Source organism: Marmota monax, unplaced genomic scaffold, assembly GCF_021218885.2.
Source record: "Marmota monax isolate L192 unplaced genomic scaffold, Marmota_monax_Labrador192_F-V1.1 WCK01_AAM20220418_F8-fsc00432, whole genome shotgun sequence".
In the NCBI taxonomy this organism is placed as follows: Eukaryota; Metazoa; Chordata; class Mammalia; order Rodentia; family Sciuridae; genus Marmota; species Marmota monax.
In genome coordinates, this window is record NW_026693953.1 from 404685 (window position 1) to 428250 (window position 23566).

Sequence of the window (23566 nt, forward strand, 5' to 3'; positions counted from 1 at the left end):
AAATGAGGTTTGCTTTTAGATAAACCCGTAAAAGAATAAACTATTCATTTGTTTAAATGAGAGACCTGACATGAGTTTGATTGTGTGAGAGCTATATTCCTCCTCAATTTTTAAGGTTAAAAAAAAATCATTCATTTGATTACATACTGAACAATTTTGCAAAGCAAAGCATAACTGGAAGTGCTGAAAATTTGCCATCTTGCATACTGTATAAAATTCATGCAAGACCCCTTGGTCTTATGATTGATAAATCAATTTTTTACTCTAAAAAAATTGTAAGAACAAGTTTCTGTGTTTTATCTAGTGCCACTTCTAGTCATCATTATTTCTTTAAACACCATCTATTGTAGGACAATATCACTCACTTTAATTTTTGAGTTCTTTTTCTACTTCTAAATAAAACCAAAGTGATGTATGTGGCACTGTTATTAAGAATTTCCAGGGAAATTTATTTCAGAGCACAGAATTGCTCTTGTTTTCTCTTAGCAAATGCTTCCAAGCATTTAGACTTGGATTGCTTAAACTTAGCATCAGACCAAGAATGATGATGAATCCAAGATTTAAAATGCAGAAGCAATCTAATTAAATGTATGCACTGAAATTTCCTTGGATTTGTTTTCTCTTCTGCTACATCAACCATATTTCAGACTGTCTCTCTTTGCCTTCTCTTTTCTCATGCCAAAATGTTGCAACATGTTCTAGATGAAAGTTTACAGCCAGGGTAAGATTTAGTAAGAACTCCATCAATGGTTCAGAAACGAAAGCAGCAGTGAGCTGAGCGACGAGGTGCGCCCCCTCAGCTGTCTCATCCTTCTCTGCCAGATTTCCCTCAGGTGGGCTATCATCTCTGCAGAGCAGGGGGTGCCTGCAACTGGTGTCCAGTGAAAGGGAACTTACCACATGGCGGAGCAGTCAAAATTCACCAAAAGCCACTTGTGGGGATTAAAATTAAATGAATCTGCAAACTGTCAAAGAATAAGAACAATAAAAAGTAAACTAGTTATAGATGTTTCAGTATAAAAGAAGACCTTTAAAAGTTTACATTTTTAAAAGTTTACATTTTTCAAAGGATAAAAAAGTACAGTTAAAATATACTACAGGGAATCAAAATAAATAGAGTTTATATTCCAAATGAAAGCACTTTCAGATTTTATATGGTCTAAAGTCACATCAAAATTTTCCATATTTTGGGCTGGAATTGTAGCTCAGTGGTAGAACACTTGTCCTGTCATGGGAGGCACTGGGTTTAATCTTCAGCACCACATAAAGATAAATAAATAGAATAAAGGCATTGTATCCATCTACAACTAAAAATACATTTTTAAAAAATGTATCTTTATTGTATTTCAAAGTACTAGGATATTTGGAATATTCAGTTCACAAGTACTATGTCTAGAAATTGTACTTACTGTGCTCATGAAATACTTTTATGTCCACAGTTCTTTCAACTCCATGATGTAGCAAGCAGAGTTCTTAGATTATATGTATCATCATGAACCAGGAGAAAGTGAAAATTTCATAACTAATTTACAGTAATTAGAAACTCATTTTTTTTTCATGCAATTGATTAGTTCCTTTGCCAACATGCCATAAGATTACAACTCTTCCCCTTTACCTAAGTATTTTTCTCTATTCTTAAAAACAATATCCAAGTTTATTGTATTCCTAAAAGTTATAGATTCCATGGCTGGAAGATCATGTGTAGCAGCTGCAAACAACCAAGCAGCAGCTTCATCCACCATATTTTCAAGGAGAAAAAGAGAGATTTCAACTACCTCGAGTGGCTGCGGAGGGCACTGTTCATCCTCACTGAACTGCCATACATGAGACTTTCTTCGATTTTTCAAAATACACCCTCTGGTTTACCATCTGATTGATAAATAGGAACTAAGTTCATCAGAAATGCAGGGGATTTGGACACATGTCTAAAGACATAATGAAGCAGAAATAGAGGGAGGTGCCATTGCGCAGCCAGTCTGGCCCCATCATCTAACGGGAAAAATTCTCAATCTGTCCAAGCCTTGACCCGTCTTCTCTATTTGGTTCCTGGGATGGGCACTGAGGAGGCAGCAAAGATTGAAGAGGCCAGGTCAGCATCAGCAGGGAGACATTTGGTCAGCAGATGGCAACCTTCCACATCGACCTACTCTGGAGGTACATATTCATTTCCTTCCAGGTTTCAAAAAAAGTAATTTTGAGAAAGAGACAGGAAATTACAGCAAGTTTCATTTGTTGATAAAAGGAAACAAAAGGTTAAAGAGGAGCTTTGTTTGCTAGGAATTTTATTAGTTCCCTCCTCTGAGGCTGATCTGTTTAAACTTCTTTCATTACCCAACAGTGACATTTTCCTCCCGCTGACAGAGAGAAAGCCTCTTATCTCCAAGGGTAGGGCCACCACAGGATATTGCAGCTCGCTTATCTGACCCACTGAGCAGCAAAGCCCTCAGCCAGGCGAGGAGAGAGTCCAGAACAATAATGGAGGAAAAATTGAAATGACTCCTTGTTGGGCACGAAACACTGTCTGCTGTTGATAGGATCTGGTGGGAGTGCTCATCTCGGAGGTGGTCTGACTGCTAGGCACCCTTCTATGAAAGGAAAAACTTCAAGTTGTCAATCCATGGGGAAAAGAAAAGCAGGGGTAGGAAAAGATCATGAAACTCTCAAACCTGACACCTGGAGTTAGATTGGAGCTTCTGGCCCAGGCCTTGCTCTGGAGAGAAGCACATAAATTCAAGAAGAATTTCCCTGAAGCTGTCCAGGGACAGTCTTTCCAAGCAATGAGTATTATCTCCATAATTAAAGGTATTTGCATGGCACAGGTTGAGTATCCTTTATCCAAATTCTTGGGACCAGAAGTGTTTCTGATTTCGGATTTCTTGCATTTCAGAATATTTGCATATACATAATGAGAGAGCTTGGTTGAAGGGACCCAAGTCCAAATATGAAATTCAAATATGTTTCAAGATACGCTTTATACACATAGCCTGAAGGTAATTTTATACAGTATTTTTAAAGTTTTGTGTGTGAAGCAAAGTTTCACAGTGTGAAAATTTCCATTTGTGATGTCATGTCAGAGATCAAAAAGCTTCAGATCTTGGAGTCTGGATTTTTAGATTAGGAGTGATCAATCTATATAGAAATTTATTCTTCATTTTCTAGCACTAAGCATCCACAAAACTAGCTATCAGCAATGAACTATAGAGGGGCTGGTATTCCCATCACATTATGAGAACATCTTGCAAGCTAACCCCCACTCCAGGACTTACATATGTTTCTGGAAGCTTCATTTATCCTCAGGGATCCCTCTAAGCCCTAGCATGTATGAAGCACTTGATAAGCAATTGGTGAATGAATAAATATGATGAGATATAAACAAGAATGACACTTTATTCATTAGTAATAAGGGGATTATTCTCTTCAAAGATGGGGCTTTTGTATTCTATACCTCAGACATTCACTTTTCTGGTTTTACAGCACTATGAAAATTCAAAACAGTAATTAGAAAATTGATTGGTAAGCCTGACCCTGACATGCAAGCAGAGAGAGGTTTTAAGGAAAATTCTCCAAGCAATGGTGAAAAATAATAAAAGCATCTAATGCATGCTCAGTACTTCCTGTGTGCCAGACTGTTCTTAAGCCCTTTAAATATGATTGACTCATCTACTCGTTATGACAACCTCATAAAAGAAGCATCATTATGAAATACATTTTATGAGACATAGAGAGAATACCTAACTTGCCCAAGGGTGCACAGCTAGTTCTAAATGATCAAAACTGTAACAGAGCCCCAGTCTCCCCAGTATCCTGATTAATTTTTTTTCTTTTTTGGTGGCTGAAATTCCTTAAGCTGAGGATGGAAACTGAGGAACTGGCCCCCAAATCTTGGTGGGTACCATCAAAGGTTGAAACACTGGAATCAGTGAGGCACTGTGGTGTACGCCTATAATCCCAGAGGCTTGGGGAGCTGAAGCAGGAGAATTTTGAGTTCAAAGCCGGCTTCAGCAACTTAGCAAGGCCCTAAGCAACTTAGCAAGAACCTGCCTCTAAATAAAATAATATTTTAAAGGGTGGGGGCTGGCCATGTGGCTCAGTGGCTGAGTGCCCCTGGGTTCAATTCCTGAAATCAAAAAAAAAAAAAAAAGGAAAAGAAAAGCTCGAATCCTAACTCTAACTCCTGGAATCATAAATCCTAACATATTATTTGGCTAGCTGCTCAATTAAATCTACATATGCATACTTCCTATCTTGTCCACTGTATCCCATTCCTCTCATAAAAGCTGTTCATGCCTTTGAGCCCTCGCAAAATGGAGATTCGAAACAGAAGAGGTTTCTTCTATCTTCCCCAGCGCCAGTTTTGAATAAACTTGTTTTCCTTCATCAACCTCTGCCCTCTCAACTTTGGTTGAGCTACAAGAGCAGAACCTGCAATTCTGGTAACAAAACCAGGGATTCTAATGGAAAACCCTGCACCATTCATCCTAATCACATGCAGGGGGAGATCTCACCAAGCCTTCCACCCGTAAGCAGAAAGCAATTATTTCCTGGTCAATACTACGACTCCCCTGATTCAGTATCTCCTTCCCTGGACACATTTCCAACAGCAGCTTCTTAGAACCCTTCATTGCTTTCTGGGGAGGAAGGCTTTGTACCCTGTGAGTTGTTACAAGGACGAGTCTAAAATAACACGTCAGCATAGCCACAGGTGCAAGTCTGTACCACTTCATGTTCCATAGTTCTCTGGAAAAGCAGAGAACTGATCAATAATTTTGATTGCTATTTCTCACGTGAAGCAGGTATTTTACTTGGCTTTATGGGCCACATTTTATAATTTCCTGAAGGGTGCATGGGGACTTTAAAATCTTTGGTAGCTGCTGATGTTGGTTAAAGTAACCATCATGCTCAGATGTAGGAGTTGAATGTGAATAACACACTGAGCCAGATTGTAGATGATTCCAGGTTGGGACTTCAAATTATCTTGTGAATAAAATGCATTAAATTTTTATTTTGTTCCTAAATATTTTCCCATAATTTTGTAAGTTAAATGTAACCTATTAAGCATAACTCTGCCCAGGATGTCGTAGACTGAAAAATAGCTGTCAAAATCCGGAGGACCTCAAAAAGACAGGCTGTTTGACTTGTAGGACTGGAGAAAGTTCTCAGCCCTTACCCTGAGGAAGCATAATTTCCAATAATCAGTGGAATTGATTGGAAAATGACTTGCTGAAACAAACCACAACAGTGAGAAATTGAGTGTCAGATCTTCATAAAGGATAAACATAGTGCTTAAAAAAAAAAAAAACCAACTTGGTCTGGGAGGCATAGCTCAGTGGTATAGTGTTATCCAGCATGTGTAAGGCTCTGGGTTTGACTGCCAGCACCTCACACAGATGTAAAACAAACAAACAACAAGAAAATTCACCTTATTACACAGTAAAAATCTCACCCACCTCCACTCCGTTCAGAAGATGCCGGAACTCAGGGCAGATGAAGGCACTGCCTGCGTATGCAGCATCAATGTGCAGCCACATGTCCTCCTTCTTGCCTGAAGCCAGAAACAATTGTTGAGTTCTTACATGGTCACCCTGTCCATGTGTAGTCAGATAGATGACCTCATCCTACCCAGGATCCTTTTTGTAAATATAGCTCATCCATAGTATTTGTGGAATTAATGAATGGATCCCCAAAGGGCCCCTGTCCTTAGAAGTACTGAAGCTGAGAGCAGAGGTGTGTGCCGTTGGCCCTGGACACACGCCAGCTGCTCAGTGAGTGATTGGAAAGTAAGGGAGACAGAATCCATTGCCAAACCCTCACTGCTCAGTACAGTGCTTAGGAGCCAGCAAGCGCCACCTCTGCCCCCCTTTTTTACCCTTTCACTGTCTTCAAGGGACACCACCTTTTACAGTCCTCCCTGATCTCATCCACCCAGAATTTCCTCCCCTATCCTCTTTGCCAACCCATTCTCAAGTTCTCACAACATCCTCTAACGAAAGGTCTGGCACACAATCCATATGCTCTGCCCCACTCCATCACCACCATGAAGTTAGTCATCTTACACTATCTTTAATCATGAAGTGGATTTCTGTTTTCCAATCATACCAAAAGAGCCTGGAAGCAGGGGCCAAGCTTTTGTGGGGAGTGAGAGAGCCTCATGCACAGGGATGCTCCCCAAATTTGGACATATCTGGGTTCAGCTCCTGCTCCAATTGCTCAGAAGCTTTATGATTTTGTCTGCTTCCTCCAAGGTCCATTCTCCTCAAAGGCAAAATGGACATCCAAGTTGTACCCATAACTCTGAGCAATAAATTAAGTAATCTTCACAGCATGCCTATCACAACCCTCAGCACAAGGCTGGTGAGAAATAAATGCATTTTCCATGACTAGTCTTTCCTTCATCCCAGGCACCAGTTAATCACAAGATAGGTGAGAATTGCGGAGCGGGTGGGAGGAAGCTGTGCCCTGTACAGATGAGGGTGCCAGATGTCAGAGTCAGCACCCGTACTTGTGCTGATCAGCAGAGCCACCCTTCACTTTTCCATATATGATTCTCATGAACCAGTGTACTTTGAGGAGAGATAAGTCACTCTGAACTCTGCTGATAAAAGATACAAAAGACATCTTAAATCTTTGACTCGGTTTGATCTTCAGGATTAAAACTCTCAGTTGGATCAAGATCAAATGTGTTGTAAGGGCACACGTCAGGGCACCATAGCCAAAGACCGTTGTGCAGAGGGTGACCTGAATGGCCTGAAGCAAGGCTTATTGGCCAAGATGTCTGGGTTCATCACCTCTCCAACAATCAGACCCAACTGGTGGTCACATGACCCCATGTGCATGAGGCAGGAGACAAGGCCCTAGCATAATATGGGGCTTCTTCCTGAAGAGTCATTCAGGAGATGACGACAGGATGACTAGAACAGCTACAGCTCAGATGTGTGTGGGGTCAATAGAAACTTCACATTCCTTTATAAGAGAGGGCACAGAATTTCATAGCATGCTATGGCAGACCTTGTGTTCCTCCCAAACCATATGTTGAAATCCTAACCCCAGGGGAAATGGTGTTAGGAGTGGGGCCCTTGGGAGGTAGTTAGCTCATCAGAGTAGACTTCTAAAACTGGGATTAGCATTCTCATAAAAGAGACCCCAGAGAGCCCCATGCCTGTCATCATGTAAAGACACACAGATGGCACCATTTGTGAACCAGGAAATGGGTTCTCACCAGACATTGAATCTGCCAGAGCATTGATCTTGTATTTTCAGCCACCACGAATATGAGGTAACAAGTTTCTGTTGTTTATAAGCCACCTGGTCTATGGTATTTTGTTAAGCAGCCCAGATGGACTACGGGCAATTTTGGTCTTCCCATGGGAGCTGCTTGGGCCACACACAGACTTTTAGTGATGGAATTTCCTTTTCTCTTTGAGGCCCTCTGGTAGAATTTGATAGATGTCAATGTTTGTGTTCAGTTCAGGACTGTTGGATGAAGGCAGGAGGCAGAGCAAGACTCCAAGACTGAACAGGAAGATGGATGAACACACCAGACACAGGATGGGAGGAGCAAGGGGCAGGATCCAGATGGAGTCAAGGAGCTTCTCTTTCTTTCTTACTCCTTGTTCTTCCTCCCATAGCCACCATGCATAGGCATTGGTGGGTAACACAGCAAAATAGAGAAGAGAAAGAAAGGCACTCAGTCCCACAACCCCTCAGTTCACAGCACCTCCTCCAGAATGTCCAGAGGGGAGATGAGGTCCTGAACCCCAGGATGGGATCAAGAAGGATGTCAGCACCCAAGCCATCCCAGAATGCATCAGACACCTGGGGAGGGGGTGATGGGTAAGAAAAGACCAAGGGAACTAGTGAGAGAAGGGAAGGGGGCACCAGATAAAAGATATGCAATAAAGATGTAACTTACCACCAAAGCATCTAGCCTTTGCCCTTGGCTCCTGGGAGTTGGGCCACTGCTTAATACAAGAATGTCCTGCTTAATACAAGTTCCTTTTTTTGCCTGGGCCTTTGGCATCAGATAATCTCAATATGATTTATGATGGGGGCACTGGACTATGCCATATCAGTTCTGACCTTTTGAGAAATTGATTACTAAAGGTATTAGCTGGGCTTCCAAGAGGAACTGGAGACCAAAGGTCAGCCAAGCAGGCAGAGTATGATCAAGGCCCTATGAGAACTGACAAGAGACCTAGGAACATGGCTCAGTGGTAGAACTCTTGCCTGGCATGAATGAGGCCGGGAGTTCAATCTCTAGCACCACAAAAATATTTTTTAAAAAGAATAAAAGTAAATCCAACAGAAAAGAGTCTGGTGAATTTGCATGCTAGAAAAATCTCCCTTCTCTATGCATATGGTTAGACATTGTGACTGAGAGAGTCCATGCCCTCATGACTCCATGGAAGAGGATCACCAGAAGCTCCATGTTCGCACACTCCTGGTCTCTGACCTGTGTGTCTCCTCCTTGGCTGATTTTAATCCCTGCCATAAACCATAACCAGGAGCATAGCTTTTACTGAATACTGTTAGTCTTTTAGAAGACGATCAAACCTCAAGGAATTGGTGGGGAAGATTTAAACTTGGAATAGGTGTCAGAGTGAGGGCAGTCAGAGCAAGGTGGTCTTATGGACCACCCTTTAAGCTTGTATTGGCCTAAAATTCCAACAGAAGGGAACTCATAGACACTCCTTGTAAGTTCTTTCCATGTCGGCTTCTCTTCTGCCCTGGGGAAGAAAAGCCTGGTTGATGCCACCTCTGTCATGTGCACCTTGTACGTGATTGGTTGACACACACATTTCCTTCGCACATATGTGGGCACATCTAGGAACTGGGTGGACACAGAAGATCCACAGCCAGAGCTAGAGGAGTTGCATGGGTCGGTGATACAACTAGCTCTTGAGCAAGGTCACCTGGGTGGAGAGGACAGGGGCTACCTCCACAGCCTCCTGCTACAGGCACCTGTTTTCTTACAAGGCCAGGTTGCCCCTCCAGCTTCATGCTCTCCTCCCGGCCATCCTGACCCTCAGGACAGAGTTTTGTCTGCCTCCCCTACACTGTTCCCCTTCCTCATTCCCTGAGACCACCTCACCTATTCAGCCATGTCTCAGTCTCAGTTTCCACACTTGCACACCTGGCTTCTAACTGTCATCAAGTATCTTCTTGTTGTATCTCACTAGAACCTTCCTGGGCAACTACCTTGTCCAAGTGAACTAGTAGCAACCACTTTTTTGGGGAAATCATTTTCAAAGTGACTAAAAAGAAACTGTCTTTCCTAAGACAGAAATTTGAGGGCAATCATCTTCTGCTTTGTTTCTTTGTCAAATGATGGTGGTTGAAAAACTTCCTTGAATTGTTTTAATAGATTATTTTAATCATACTCTAAGGTGAGGTCAGCTCAGGGTCTCAGAAAAGGCAGCTTGGGTTTGAAGAATGGTAACTCTTTGAGGATAGTCAAATGAGAGGTATGAGATGAGGAAAATTAGGTTAAAAAGGTACTGTCTGAATTGCTAAGGCAATACCAACCCAAAGTTAGTAATTTCATCTTCAAGTACAAAACTATGGCAATGGATGAAAGGGTTTTGCCTTCACCTGTGTCAGCTCCCCAAGCATAACTTAGAAGCAACCTCTGGGCTTCAACCAAACATAAACAAAAGCCAAGCTCTACCCACAGCCTCCAGACCCTGCAAAGCAGAGGGAGCTCCAGGACAGCAGGACCGTGGAGATGCAATCACTGGGTCATCACAAATGGCAGATGTCACCTGCTGGTTATCATCACCTGCTTCCACTGGTGGACAGCGATCTGCTCAGGGGGCAGCAGCCACAGAAGACCTTGGCCCTTTAAATTTGATAGCCCTAGGGAATTACATCACCCAGCTTTTGGCCAGGACATTCAGTTCTTAGCCTGACGTCTGAGTCAGAGGACTTCGAGTTGCTTGGCTGAGCCAGTGCAGGTTTGCAGTTAAGGAGGCCAATGCTACACCGAAACCCTGTGCCGGCCAGTTAGTTCTGTCTCTTCTTCTCCACCTGGTTGTGTTTGGCTGCCTTCAGCCATAGCTCATAATGGGTGGAGCAAAATCCTGGGTGAACGGGAAAGTGTGTACCCACCCCACTTCCCAGAGTACGTAACTAGCATTGCATTCCCTATAGCACAAGCAACACTGTCCACCTTTAACAAGTCGTCCCCCTGCATTATCTCATCCTCGGAACAATCCTGTGAAGGAAATATTTTTTTTTTCAATGACAACTGATGATTTTCCCTCCAATTTTGAAATATGGAAAATGAAATTCAGAATTTAAGGCACACAGCTGTAAGGGGCAGGCCTGGGCTGGATGGACCACAGCTTCTCTGTGGCCAGGGCCATGGTCTCCCACCATCACTGCAGAGTACCTAAAGCACCCACTTTCCCCAGACACTAACCAGAGGACAGTAGCCCTGAGGAGGAGGATCCACTCCTGAGAGCAGACCACAGGAGCAACCTGGGTTAGGAGATATGAGAAACGTACTTGATGTATGCAGACCGAGAATTGGGCCTAGTGCCAAGCAAGTGGCATGTTGCTTGGCATAAGACATAGGCATGATAGTCTGAGAGTCTGACATTTTTTGTTCTTTTATTTATTTATTTATTTATTTATTTAATTTTGGTACCAGGGATTGAACCCAGAGGTTCAATAACCACTGAGTCACATCCCCCAGCCCTTTTTATTTTCTTATTTTGAGACAGAGTCTCACTGGGTTACTTAGGGGCGTGTTAAGTTGATGAGGCTGAGTTTGAATTTGCAGTCCTCCTGCTTCAGCCTCCTGAGCCCCAGGATTATAGGTGTACGGCACCATGCTCAGCCTGAGAGCCTGACTTTGAGGCAGCTCTACCTGGAATGTTTATATCCGAGGGACAAAGAAAGGGAGAGTTTCATGGACCAGTGTCTCCTTGGTGCCCAAGGAGAGTTTTCCCATCCTTAGAAAGAGCTCCAAGGCCTGTGGAGTTTCCAGAGTCTCCCACTGAAGTTGAAACTTTACAAACACAGCCACTTATTCATGTTGTACCTTGGGAAGCAGAATCATAGTCTCCATGAGAAAACCGAAGTGCTTGAAGGGAGGAAGAGGTAGGCGTGAGTCAGCACATCATGTGAATCACAGAGTATTCTTTGGAGAAATCCAGTTTCAACCTATTGATTTGCTAAATTACTTTAAGCAATCTGCTTAAGTACATTCAGCACAGCCATGTGTTGTTGAATGATGGGCTAGGTCCTGAGAAATAAGTTGGTCATTTGGCGATTTTGTCACTGTGAGAACATCATAGAGTTCTTACACAAACCTAGATGGTCCAGGCTGCTGCACACCGAGGCCATATGGCATATACCATCCTATATGTGGTCTGTCCTCAATAGAAATGTTATATAGTGCATGATTGTAATGTTAAAATGGCAGGGAGGGGGGGTAGTGCTAAAAAATATGCCACAAAACTCAATGTAAGCAAGAGCAATATAGATGTCACGTATATATAATGAAACCTCATATGATGGTAGTTGCTTTAAGATGTTGAAGAATTTATTCTCCTCAACAGGGCCAGCGTAGCCTGCAATTTTGTAACATTATGATATTGCTTGTAGCATTTTTTTTCCATGCAGATAGAATGTTGGTGTACTTAAGCTCAGCTCTTGTCCAACTATACCAAATTCTGAGTTTTTAGAATTCTAGTCAATGAGGTTGTAGTATTGGAAATGCAAGAAGAGTTCGAAAAATCATCACAATATGAAATGAATGATAAGGAATAAAATCCAAAAAGAAAGGTTGGCTAAGAACAGTTTTTAAAAAGAATATGTAATTAGATACTTACAGATAGGGCCGACTTCTAATAGATTGTCAAAAGAGCAGCAAGACGTGGTCCCCAGAGTAGCAACCACCTGGAGAGTAGAGAGACAACCTTTGAAACTCTCTTGTGTTAGTCATTGCTATAACTTCCACATGTACAACCATTGCCGGGGGCTAGCCCAGGATCTTAACTTGGTGCTCAATGAATGGAAATCCAAAAATGCATGCTTAATGAAAGTATCCTTGCAGGTTAAGAGAAACAAACTTGCAGACAGAAACCTGAGAAGTAAAATTAGATAATAGAGAACTTGGAAAAGATTTCCCATGTATGATGCCTTAGGATATGGATAGATAATCCTACATTCTATTTTTTAAACATATCTATTTAATATAAGAACATAGTTTCTACTATGATGAAAGTTTTTTCCTCACTTGGGGTTAGGCAGGAGTGTGTGGGCAGAGCAGAGAACTACACATCAGAAATAATCCTTGTTCCAGCAAGGCTGGAATTGCCCAAGGCGTCAGTGAAATGATTCTTTTAGAAGAGCCTTTGGGATCTGTTAAGAACCACATCAGGGCATTGACCAAGAGTATCAGACACTAACTTTTATCTGCCCCACTTCCCATCCTGATACTCTTCCCAAAAGATTAACTTGGGCTGTCAGAAGATTCATGAGGAAGCACGCTGTTGTTGAAAATAATTATGAGAGCAGTGTTCTGAAAAAGCACTGAGAGCTGTAGATCACATAACTAGGAAATGTGGTCCAGCATTCACTGGGCTCTGTCCTGTCCCCTGACCACCTTGAGCTGCTGTGACTACACCAGCACTACCTATGCTGTTCTCCTATGACTCACTCACTGTCTCTCTAGACCCATGATGCTCCTGAAACCACGGTCTGTGTCTTATTTCTTTGTAATGCTGGAAATTTGCTCTATGCATAACACAGAATAGATGCTTAAATATATTTGCTGAGTTGAAATTCTCTCCAAATGAAAAAAAAAATAACATTTCCAAAAGCAAAGAGTCTAATTGATTTATGGATGTCCTATACTGTCTGGACAATGAAGTTATTCCTTATATATGACAATAGTGTAAAACTTAACACAATGTATGCAGCCTCTATCAAGCCCCCACTAAGGTCTTAGCAACACCATGAGCCATAAGAATAAAGTTGGAGAGGTCAGGAATTCACATGTAAGAACCCCAAGCGTAGGTCTTCCTGGTTCCATCTCACCTATGACTACCTTCGATTGATCTGAGAGACAAATTCACTTCAGTGAGAATCAATATGTTTTTGCCAAGGTAGCATGGCATCTGCCTTTGGGTAGCTCATCCAACTGGTCCTGTCTGGGCAAAATAATGTCGGGGCACCAGAGTTCCCCTGCTGCCCAGTCATTCATAGGATGTTCAGGTGCTGTTTGGGCATAGTTCCCTTATCATTGAACTGTGCCCAAGCAGAGTCAACTCCACAAGAGGTTACTCACAGGCCCAGAAGAGGCAGGCTGTTGCAAAATGTGGGTTTTATCATTATTTAAGTTTGGTGAGCCCAGTAGATCAGGAGATGACTGCCAGTGAAGTTAGCTTGTCTTTCATGGTACTCAAGAGGAGGACCATGAGCTTCCAATCACTCCTGCAAGGTAGACGGGCCTGCGACCCACTGGCAGAAGAGGAGCAGCGGCCTGCTGAGAGGCTGAGCCGCCCCCTCCCCCTGCGCCGGCAAAGTAGAGGGAACTGTGACCATGCACAGATCAGGCCCAGCGGCCTGCTGAGGGGCAGAGCCGCCCCACACCCCCCGCGCCTGCCAGGTAGGTGGAACTGTGACCACCGACAGAAAAGGCCCAGTGGCCCGCGGCGGGACAGAGCTTCCAATCACTCCTGCAAGGTAGGCGGGCCTGCGACCCACCGGCAGAAGAGGAGCAGCAGCCTGCTGAGAGGCAGAGCCGCCCCCTCCCCCTGCACCGGCAAGGTAGAGGGAACTGTGACCACGCACAGAGCAGGCCCAGCGGCCTGCTGAGGGGCAGAGCCGCCCCACACCCCCCGCGCCTGCCAGGTAGGTGGAACTGTGACCACCGACAGAAAAGGCCCAGTGGCCCGCGGCGGGACAGAGCTTCCAATCACTCCTGCAAGGTAGGCGGGCCTGCGACCCACCGGCAGAAGAGGAGCAGTGGCCTGCTGAGAGGCAGAGCCGCCCCCTCCCCCTGCGCCAGCAAGGTAGAGGGAACTGTGACCACCCACAGAACAGGCCCAGCGGCCTGCTGAGGGGCAGAGCCGCCCCCCACCCCCCGCGCCTGCCAGGTAGGCGGAACTGTGACCACTGACAGAAAAGGCCCAGTGGCCCGCGGAGGGGCAGAGCTTCCAATCACTCCTGCAAGGTAGGCGGGCCTGCGACCCACTGGCAGAAGAGGAGCAGCAGCCTGCTGAGAGGCAGAGCCGCCCCCTACCCCCCGCGCCTGCAAGGTAGACGGAACTGTGACCACCATCAGAACAGGCCAGACCTGCAACCGAGAGACGGAACAGGCCCAGTGGCCTGAGGAAGGGTAGAGCCGCCCCCCCCACCCCGCGCCTGCAAGGTAGGCGGACCTGCGACCCACTGGCAGTACAGCCCCAGAGGCCTGCAGAGGGGCAGTGCCGCTGCCTGCGCCTGCAAAGTAGACAGAACTGTGACCACCGACAGAACAAGCCTAGCGGCCTGCAGAGGGACAGAGCCGCCGCCCGCGCCTGCAAGGTCGGCGGACCTGCTACCGACCGGCAGAGCAGGCCCAGCGGCCTGCCGGCGTGGTAGGCACATTGCCCCAATTGGAGGAGGGGCAGAGCCGCCGCCCGCGCCTGCAAGGGAGACTTTGCAACTATACAAGACCAATATAAATATATAGGGGGAAAATATAGGTGAACAGTATGAAGAGACAAGGAAAGAAAGGACCACAAGCATTGCAGGTCAACTCAACGTTAGAAGAGGTAATAGCTGCAGCAGATGGAATGTCAGATAAAGAATTCAGGATATACATGCTTCAGATGATCTGGAGTCTCAAGGAAGACATCAGACAGCAAAATCAGACAATGAAAGATCACTTCAACAATGAATTACATAAACAAATCCAAGAAGCAAAAGATCAACTATACAGGGAAATAGAGGTTATAAAAAACAAACAAACAGAAATCCTAGAAATGCAGGAAGCAATAAGCCAACTTAAAAACTCAATTGAGAATACTACCAGCAGAGTAGAACACTTAGAAGACAGAACATCAGACAATGAAGATAAAGTATTTCAACTTGAAAAGAACATAGACAGCTCAGCAAGACTGTTCAGAAACCATGAGCAGAACATCCAAGAAATATGGGATAACATCAAGAGACCAAATTTAAGAGTCATTGGGATACAGGAAGGGACAGAGTTTCAAACCAAAGGAATGAGCAATCTATTCAATGAAATAATACGAGAAAACTTCCCAGACTTGAAGAATGAGACAGAACCCCAAATCCTAGAAGCCTACAGGACGCCGAATGTGCAAAATCATAAGAGACCCACACCTAGACACATTATAATGAAGATGCCCAACATACAGAATAAGGAGAGAATTCTAAAAGCTACAAGAGAAAGGAAGCAGATCACATTTAGGGGTAAGCCAATCAGGATAACAGCTGATCTTTCAACACAGACTCTGAAAGCTAGAAGATCCTGGAATAACATATTTCAAACACTGAAAGAAAATGGGTTCCAACCAAGAATTGTGTTTCCAGCGAAATTAAGCTTCAGGATGGAAGATGAAATTAAAACCTTCCACGATAAACAAAAGTTAAAAGAATTTGCAGCTAGAAAACCATCTCTTCAAAACATCCTTGGCAAAACATTACAGGAAGAGGAAATGGAAAATAACAATGAAAACCAACAGTGGGAGGTAGGACACTAAAGGGGGGAAAATAATCAAAGAGGAAAACAAACCATGTTTAGTAACAGAAATAAACAAATATGGCTGGAAGAACAACCCATATCTCAATAATAACCCTAAATGTTAATGGCTTAAACTCACCAATCAAGAGACACAGGCTAGTAGAATGGATCACAAAACAAGACCCAACAATATGCTGCCTACAGGAGATGCATTTGATAGGAAAAGACATACATAGGCTGAAGGTGAAAGGTTGGGAAAAATCATATCACTCATATGGACTTCGGAAACAAGCAGGAGTATCCATACTCATATCAAATAAAATAGATTTCAAGCCAAAGTTAATCAAAAGGGATAAAGAGGGACACTACATACTGCTCAAGGGAACCATACACCAACAAGACATAACAATCATAAATATATATGCCCCAAACAATGGTGCAGCTATGTTCATCAAACAAACTCTTCTCAAGTTCAAGAGTCTAATAGACCACCATACAATAATCATGGGAGACTTCAAAACACCTCTATCACCACTGGACAGATCTTCCAAACAAAAGTTGAATAAGGAAACTATAGAACTCAATAACACAATTAATAACCTAGACTTAATTGACATATATAGAATATACCACCCAACATCAAGCAGTTACACTTTTTTCTCAGCAGCACATGGATCCTTCTCAAAAATAGATCATATATTATGTCACAGGGCAACTCTTAGACAATATAAAGGAGTAGAGATAATACCATGCATCCTATCTGATCATAATGGAATGGAACTGAAAATCAACGATAAAAGAAGGAAGGAAAAAGAATACATCACTTGGAGAATGAACAATAGGTTACTGAATGATCAATGGGTTATAGAAGACATCAAGGAGGAAATTAAAAAATTCTTAGAGATAAATGAAAACACAGACACAACATATCAGAATCTATGGGACACATTGAAAGCAGTTCTAAGAGGAAAATTCATTGCTTGGAGTTCATTCCTTAAAAAAAGAAAAAACCAACAAATAAATGATCTCATACTTCATCTCAAAATCCTAGAAAAAGAAGAGCAAAACAACAGCAAAAGAAGTAGAAGGCAAGAAATAATTAAAATCAGAGCTGAAATTAATGAAATCGAAACAAAAGAAACAATTGAAAAAATTGACAAAACTAAAAGTTGGTTCTTTGAAAAAATAAACAAAATCGACAGACCCTTAGCCATGCTAGCGAAGAGAAGAAGAGAGAGAACTCAAATTACTAACATACGGGATGAAAGAGGCAATATCACAACAGACACTTCAGAAATACAGAAGATAATCAAAAATTATTTTGAATCCTTATACTCCAATAAATTAGAAGATAGTGAAGGCATAGATAAATTTCTTAAGTCATATGATCTGCCCATATTGAGTCAGGAGGATATAGACAACCTAAACAGACCAATATCAATTGAGGAAATAGAAGAAACCATCAAAAGACTACCAACTAAGAAAAGCCCAGGACCGGATGGGTATACAGCAGAGTTTTACAAAACCTTTAAAGAGGAACTAATACCAATACTTTTCAAGCTACTTCGGGAAATAGAAAAAGAGGGAGAACTTCCAAATTCATTCTACAAGGCCAACATCACCCTGATACCTAAACCAGACAAAGACACTTCAAAGAAAGAAAACTACAGACCAATATCTCTAATGAACCTAGATGCAAAAATCCTCAATAAAATTCTGGCCACTCAGATACAAAAATTTATCAAAAAAATTGTGCACCATGATCAAGTAGGATTCATCCCTGGGATGCAAGGCTGGTTCAATATACGGAAATCAATAAATGTTATTCACCACATCAATAGACTTAAAAATAAGAATCATATGATCATCTCGATAGATGCGGAAAAAGCATTCGACAAAGTACAGCATCCCTTTATGTTCAAAACTCTAGAAAAACTAGGGATAACAGGAACATACCTCAATATTGTAAAAGCAATCTATGCTAAGCCTCAGGCTAGCATCATTCTGAATGGAGAAAAATTGAAGGCATTCCCTCTAAAATCTGGAACAAGACAGGGATGCCCTCTCTCACCACTTCTGTTCAATATAGTTCTCGAAACACTGGCCAGAGCAATTAGACAGACGAAAGAAATTAAAGGCATCAAAATAGGAAAAGAAGAACTTAAATTATCACTATTTGCAGATGACATGATTCTATACCTAGCAGACCCAAAAGGGTCTACAAAGAAACTATTAGAGCTAATAAATGAATTCAGCAAAGTGGCAGGATATAAAATCAACATGCATAAATCAAAGGCATTCCTGTATATCAGCGACAAAGCCTCTGAAATGGAAATGAGGACAACCACTCCATTCACAATATCTTCAAAAAAAATAAAATACTTGGGAATCAACCTAACAAAAGAGGTGAAAGACTTATACAATGAAAACTACAGAACCCTAAAGAGAGAAATAGAAGAAGATCTTAGAAGATGGAAAAATATACCCTGTTCATGGATAGGCAGAACTAACATCATCAAAATGGCGATATTACCAAAAGTTCTCTATAGGTTTAATGCAATGCCAATCAAAATCCCAACGGCATTTCTTGTAGAAATAGAGAAAGCAATCATGAAATTCATATGGAAAAATAAAAGACCCAGAATAGCAAAAACAATGCTAAGCAGGAAGTGTGAATCAGGCGGTATAGCGATACCAGACTTCAAACTACACTACAGAGCAATAGTAACAAAAACAGCATGGTACTGGTACCAAAACAGGCGGGTGGACCAATGGTACAGAATAGAGGACACAGAAACCAATCCACAAAACTACAACTACCTTATATTTGATAAAGGGGCTAAAAGCATGCAATGGAGGAAGGATAGCATCTTCAACAAATGGTGCTGGGAAAACTGGAAATCCATATGCAACAAAATGAAACTGAATCCCTTTCTCTCGCCATGCACAAAAGTGAATTCAAAATGGATCAAGGAGCTTGATATCAAATCAGAGACACGCCGTCTGATAGAAGAAAAAGTTGGCTACGATCTACATACTGTGGGGTTGGGCTCCAAATTCCTCAATAGGACACCCATAGCACAAAAGTTAATAACTAGAATCAACAAATGGGACTTACTCAAACTAAAAAGTTTTTTCTCAGCAAAAGAAACAATAAGAGAGGTAAATAGAGAGCCTACATCCTGGGAACAAATCTTTACTCCTCACACTTCAGATAGAGCCCTAATATCCAGAGTATACAAAGAACTCAAAAAATTAGACAATAAGAGAACAAACAACCCAATCAACAAATGGGCCAAGGACCTGAACAGACACTTCTCAGAGGAGGACATACAATCAATCGACAAGTACATGAAAAAATGCTCACCATCTCTAGCAGTCAGAGAAATGCAAATCAAAACCACCCTAAGATACCATCTCACTCCAGTTAGATTGGCAGCCATTATGAAGTCAAACAACAACAAGTGCTGGCGAGGTTGTGGGGAAAAGGGTACACTTGTACATTGCTGGTGGGACTGCAAATTGGTGCAGCCAATTTGGAAAGCAGTATGGAGATTTCTTGGAAAGCTGGGAATGGAGCCACCATTTGACCCAGCTATTCCCCTTCTCGGTCTATTCCCTAAAGACCTAAAAAGAGCATGCTACAGGGACACTGCTACATCGATGTTCATAGCAGCACAATTCACAATAGCTAGACTGTGGAACCAACCTAGATGCCCTTCAATGGATGAACGGATTAAAAAAAAATGTGGCATTTATACACAATGGAGTATTATTCTGCATTAAAAAATGACAACATCATAGAATTTACAGGGAAATGGATGGCATTAGAGCAGATTATGCTAAGTGAAGCTAGCCAATCCCTAAAAAACAAATGCCAAATGTCTTCTTTGATATAAGGAGAGTAACTAAGAACAGAGTAGGGACGAAGAGCATGAGAAGAAGATTAACATTAAACAGGGATGAGAGGTGGGAGGGAAAGGGAGAGAGAAGGGAAATTACATGGAAATGGAAGGAGACCCTCAGAGTTATACAACAGTACATACAAGAGGAAGTGAGGGGAAGGGGAAAAATAATATAAGGGGGACAAACGAATGTCAGTAGAGGGGGCAGAGAGAGAAGAGGGGAGGGGAGGGGAGGGGAGGTGAGGGGAGGGGAGGGGGGATAGTAGAGGATAGGAAAGGCAGCAGAATACAACAGACACTAGTATGGCAATATGTAAATCAATGGATGTGTAACTGATGTGATTCTGCAATCTGTATATGGGGTAAAAATGGGAGCTCATAACCCACTTGAATCAAATTGTGAAATATGATATATCAAGAACTATGTAATGTTTTGAACAGCCAACAATAAAAAATTTAAAAAAAAAAAAGAGGAGGACCATGCCATGCCATGGTGGGGGGGGGGGCATACAGGGACACATCAGGATTGGTCAAGAGATGGAAGAGTGAGGAGAAAATGTGAGCAAAAGCCTTTATTGTGGTTTTTGTGGAGAATTGCAGATGAGGCAGGTTTAGCATTGGCTGCTTTGAACAATGTCACTGGGCTCTGGGGCACAGGGGATGCTGCCTGTTCTGTGGTACCTAGTTTGAGGAGATTAGAGTAGGTAGACAATGGCCCAGAGTCAGAGCTTCATAAATGCAGTGGAGGTGGAGGGAAGCAAGCCTGGAGCTCTGGATAGCTTAGTCTGCATATGAAAGGTCTAGCAAATCTTTGAATATCAATGGGAATTGGCTAGCCCAGGAGAGGCAGTCCCTCCTTAGTAAGTCCCAAAGATGTTAAAGCATCAGAAACACAGAAAATTAAAAAAGCAAGATTAATTCAAAATTAAGCCATGTATTTGGAACAAAAAGATCTGGGTTGGTGACTCAGCTCTGTGTTATATTGGCAGGCACCTTGCTGGGCTCCAGTCTTCCCAGCATACAGCACACGTGGGACCCACCCTTGAAAAAGGTACCCATGGACTTAAAGTCCCATAGCTCCACTTTTCCTGGCAACCTCAAACCTCTTTGTCCATCTTTCTATGTGCGCCTGTCTCATTGCAAGCATCCAACATTCTCCACACTTGTTCCACTTAGACAAGTTGGGGCATTTAGTGGGAATCAACTGAGTGTGTTATTTTTTCTCTGATATTTGCAATTTCATCCTGATATTTAATTGAATGTTAAAATGCTTTAAGGCACCTGGTTAGCTCAGTTGGTAGAGATGATACTGTTAGAATGCTTTGTCTGTGTCATTAAAAGTGAAAATTATGTACTTGATAAAACCACAGAATGACTCAAGACATTAATATTGCTTGTTATTGTGTTTTCTCCATTTTACCAGTCTTTTGGAAATGATCTAACTGTAGTGTAGCAATTCTTTCAGTTTCAGCTAATGATTCTCTGCTAAATGCTAATTGGACTAAATGCAATAACTTCTGCTATTAAAATTGCATACATATTAAATATTCCCTTGTTAAAATTATTTTTATCTATTACTGTATGCATAGAAGAGTCTCTAGAATGATGTTCACCAATTATTATGACTGCTCATCTCCTGAGATGAGATTCTGGTTAACACACACCTTTTTTTTTTTACACTCTAATGTAATTATTGATTTATTTGTAATAAGCATGAAACATTTCTGTAGAAACCATAAAATTATGCCTCGTCCTTTGCTGTGGGTGACGGGGGGGGGGGGGGGGGGGAGGGCGCCTTGCCCATGAGCTAAGCATCCCCTTTCAACCTTGAGTAAAGCGGGTATCAGACTGGCATCGCATGCCAAGCGCTATGTACTAAGTAAGTGGCTTTTACCTTCGCTCGACAAAGAAGTGCTTCAGCTCTGGACTTCAGCATTACCCAATAGGATTGGGCAACCCCCTTTGAAAACTTATCCCCTGCCTTATTTTGGGTAGAATATTCTATCAAATGTCTTTTCCCTATAAATAAAGGGGATCCAGGTGCACTCGCTCTCTTGCCTTCCAGAATGGAAGAGGACCCTTGAGGTCGCAGAGCCATCTGCAAAGCCCTCTTTGTGAAAAAACTACTTCCATGTCCCTGTGGTCTTTTCACGCCAGTGGGAACCAAGCAGAGTGATCCGATTCCATCGCCCAACGGGATGTGGGTGATACTTTGCACTGGTCTCGTGCTTTCTAAGAATATATCTCATTTGACTCTTTAGGAAAGACATGGTAAGTGTTACGATTGTCCCTTGAGAGCAGTGGAGACTGAAGTTCAAAAGATAAGTGATAGGCCCAAGGTCACGCAAGTAATATACAATACAGCAGGTTATGTAATTTTATAATTTTTCTTTCAGCAAATTAAAGTATTTAAGATATGACTTGGCATCTTGCATTTTTATTTCATTTTGTGATGATTTAGCCATATCATGAACTAATTTTTTTAAAGAGAGAGAGAGAGAGAAAGAATTTTTTTAATATTTATTTTTTGGTGGACATAACATCTTTATCTTATTTGTATGTGGTGCTAAGGATAGAACCCAGCACCTCGCGCATGCCAGGCAAGCGCAATACCACTCGAGCTACATCCCCAGCCCTCATGAATTAATTTTTAAGAAAATATGATCTAAAGCTATATGACATTTTTATGAATACATCTTACATTTTAAACCCCTTGCCTGTTGTTGAGCTCAGCCTCAGTTGAGACTAGAAAGGGATGACACTTTTTGAGTGCTTACTTGATGGCAGGCTGGATGTCAGGAGCTTTTTCTAAATCATATTTAATCACCCCAGCAGCCTTAATGAATTAGATGGGATCAAAATTCCTACTTTATAGCCAATTTATGTAGAGTCCCAGAGGTAGGTAATTGTCCAAGAAAACACAAAAGCAGGAACAGACCAAAAATGACATCAGGTTTAGTTAACTTTGTTGTCCTGTCACACCTAAAGAGAGGATTCCTGGAGCATTGTCCCTGAACTGCCAGTTAAAGAACTCAGTGTTTGGGGCAGCGCCAGATGTACTTCCAACAAGCCCCAGCATGTTGTAGCTTGAGAGGGAGGACAGTGGGCAGGTGTTAGGGATCCAGGCTGCAGAAGCAGCAAGGGGCCGCGTGGACAGTGTTCGAAATGACTCCTCCAATGTCCACATGGCACTGAGCTACAAGTCAGCTTGTCCTAATTCTCCGAAGCCACATTACAGCTAGCACCTGCTCTGCTGTGGGCTCTTATTACCTCAGCTCAGCATTGCTCAGTGACACTAACCTGATTTCCGTCTGCTCTGGGAGACATAATCACATTTGAACAGGGGAGGGAGGGGCAAGAGATGGCACAAGTCTCCATCTCTGAGAGCCTGGGGCTTTCCTGCTGGTGGCAGAGACTAGCGTGACCTCCCCCGCTGCTGTCCTGGCCCCATCCTCCAGCCTGGTCTCCTCACGTACTTGCCTTGCAGGCACTGCCTTTTGTCGGTGGCCTGATGTTATTAAGTCAACTCGTGAGAGAAGCAAAACATCCTGAGTTAAATAGGAAAACTTTACCACATGACCCAAGTGAGTTCATGAAGGGGCAAAGATTTAGTTTGCCTGATTCAGACTCTGCCAAATATACCCCTTGCTCTCAGTGGCAGGTCTTGAACTTGGAGAAGACTGTGACTCCTTTGAGAGTATTCTGAAGGCTACGCCTCTGCATTTCAAGAGGGTGCGTGTGTTCATTATGCACACACACAGAGCTACAACCACCCCAGGACAAGTGGGCATCAAGACAAAGCCCAAGCTACCACCCCTTCCTTACCTGGGCCTAATAATATATATGAATTTCCACAGATGTTCAAATCCATCATATAAAATGTATAGTATTGGCAGATAACCTCTGTATATCTTCTGGTATATTTTAAATCACGCTTGATTACTTATAATACCTAATACAA

General features: G+C 42.6%; 1 protein-coding gene across 4 annotated transcripts in view; it reads right to left on the reverse strand.

Annotated features, from left to right (window-relative positions):
- Ddc (dopa decarboxylase) overlaps positions 1–23566 on the reverse strand; it is a 121107-nt gene that overhangs the window by 30969 nt on the left and 66572 nt on the right. For all 4 annotated transcript variants that reach the window (XM_046463916.2, XM_058585452.1, XM_046463918.2 and 1 more), the window contains exons 7-9: positions 11835–11901; positions 5448–5542; positions 898–965 (exon numbers count right to left, since the gene is read on the reverse strand). In XM_046463916.2, coding sequence (XP_046319872.1) covers positions 898–965; positions 5448–5542; positions 11835–11901 — 230 coding nt within the window. The remainder of the gene's footprint in view (positions 1–897; positions 966–5447; positions 5543–11834; positions 11902–23566) is intronic.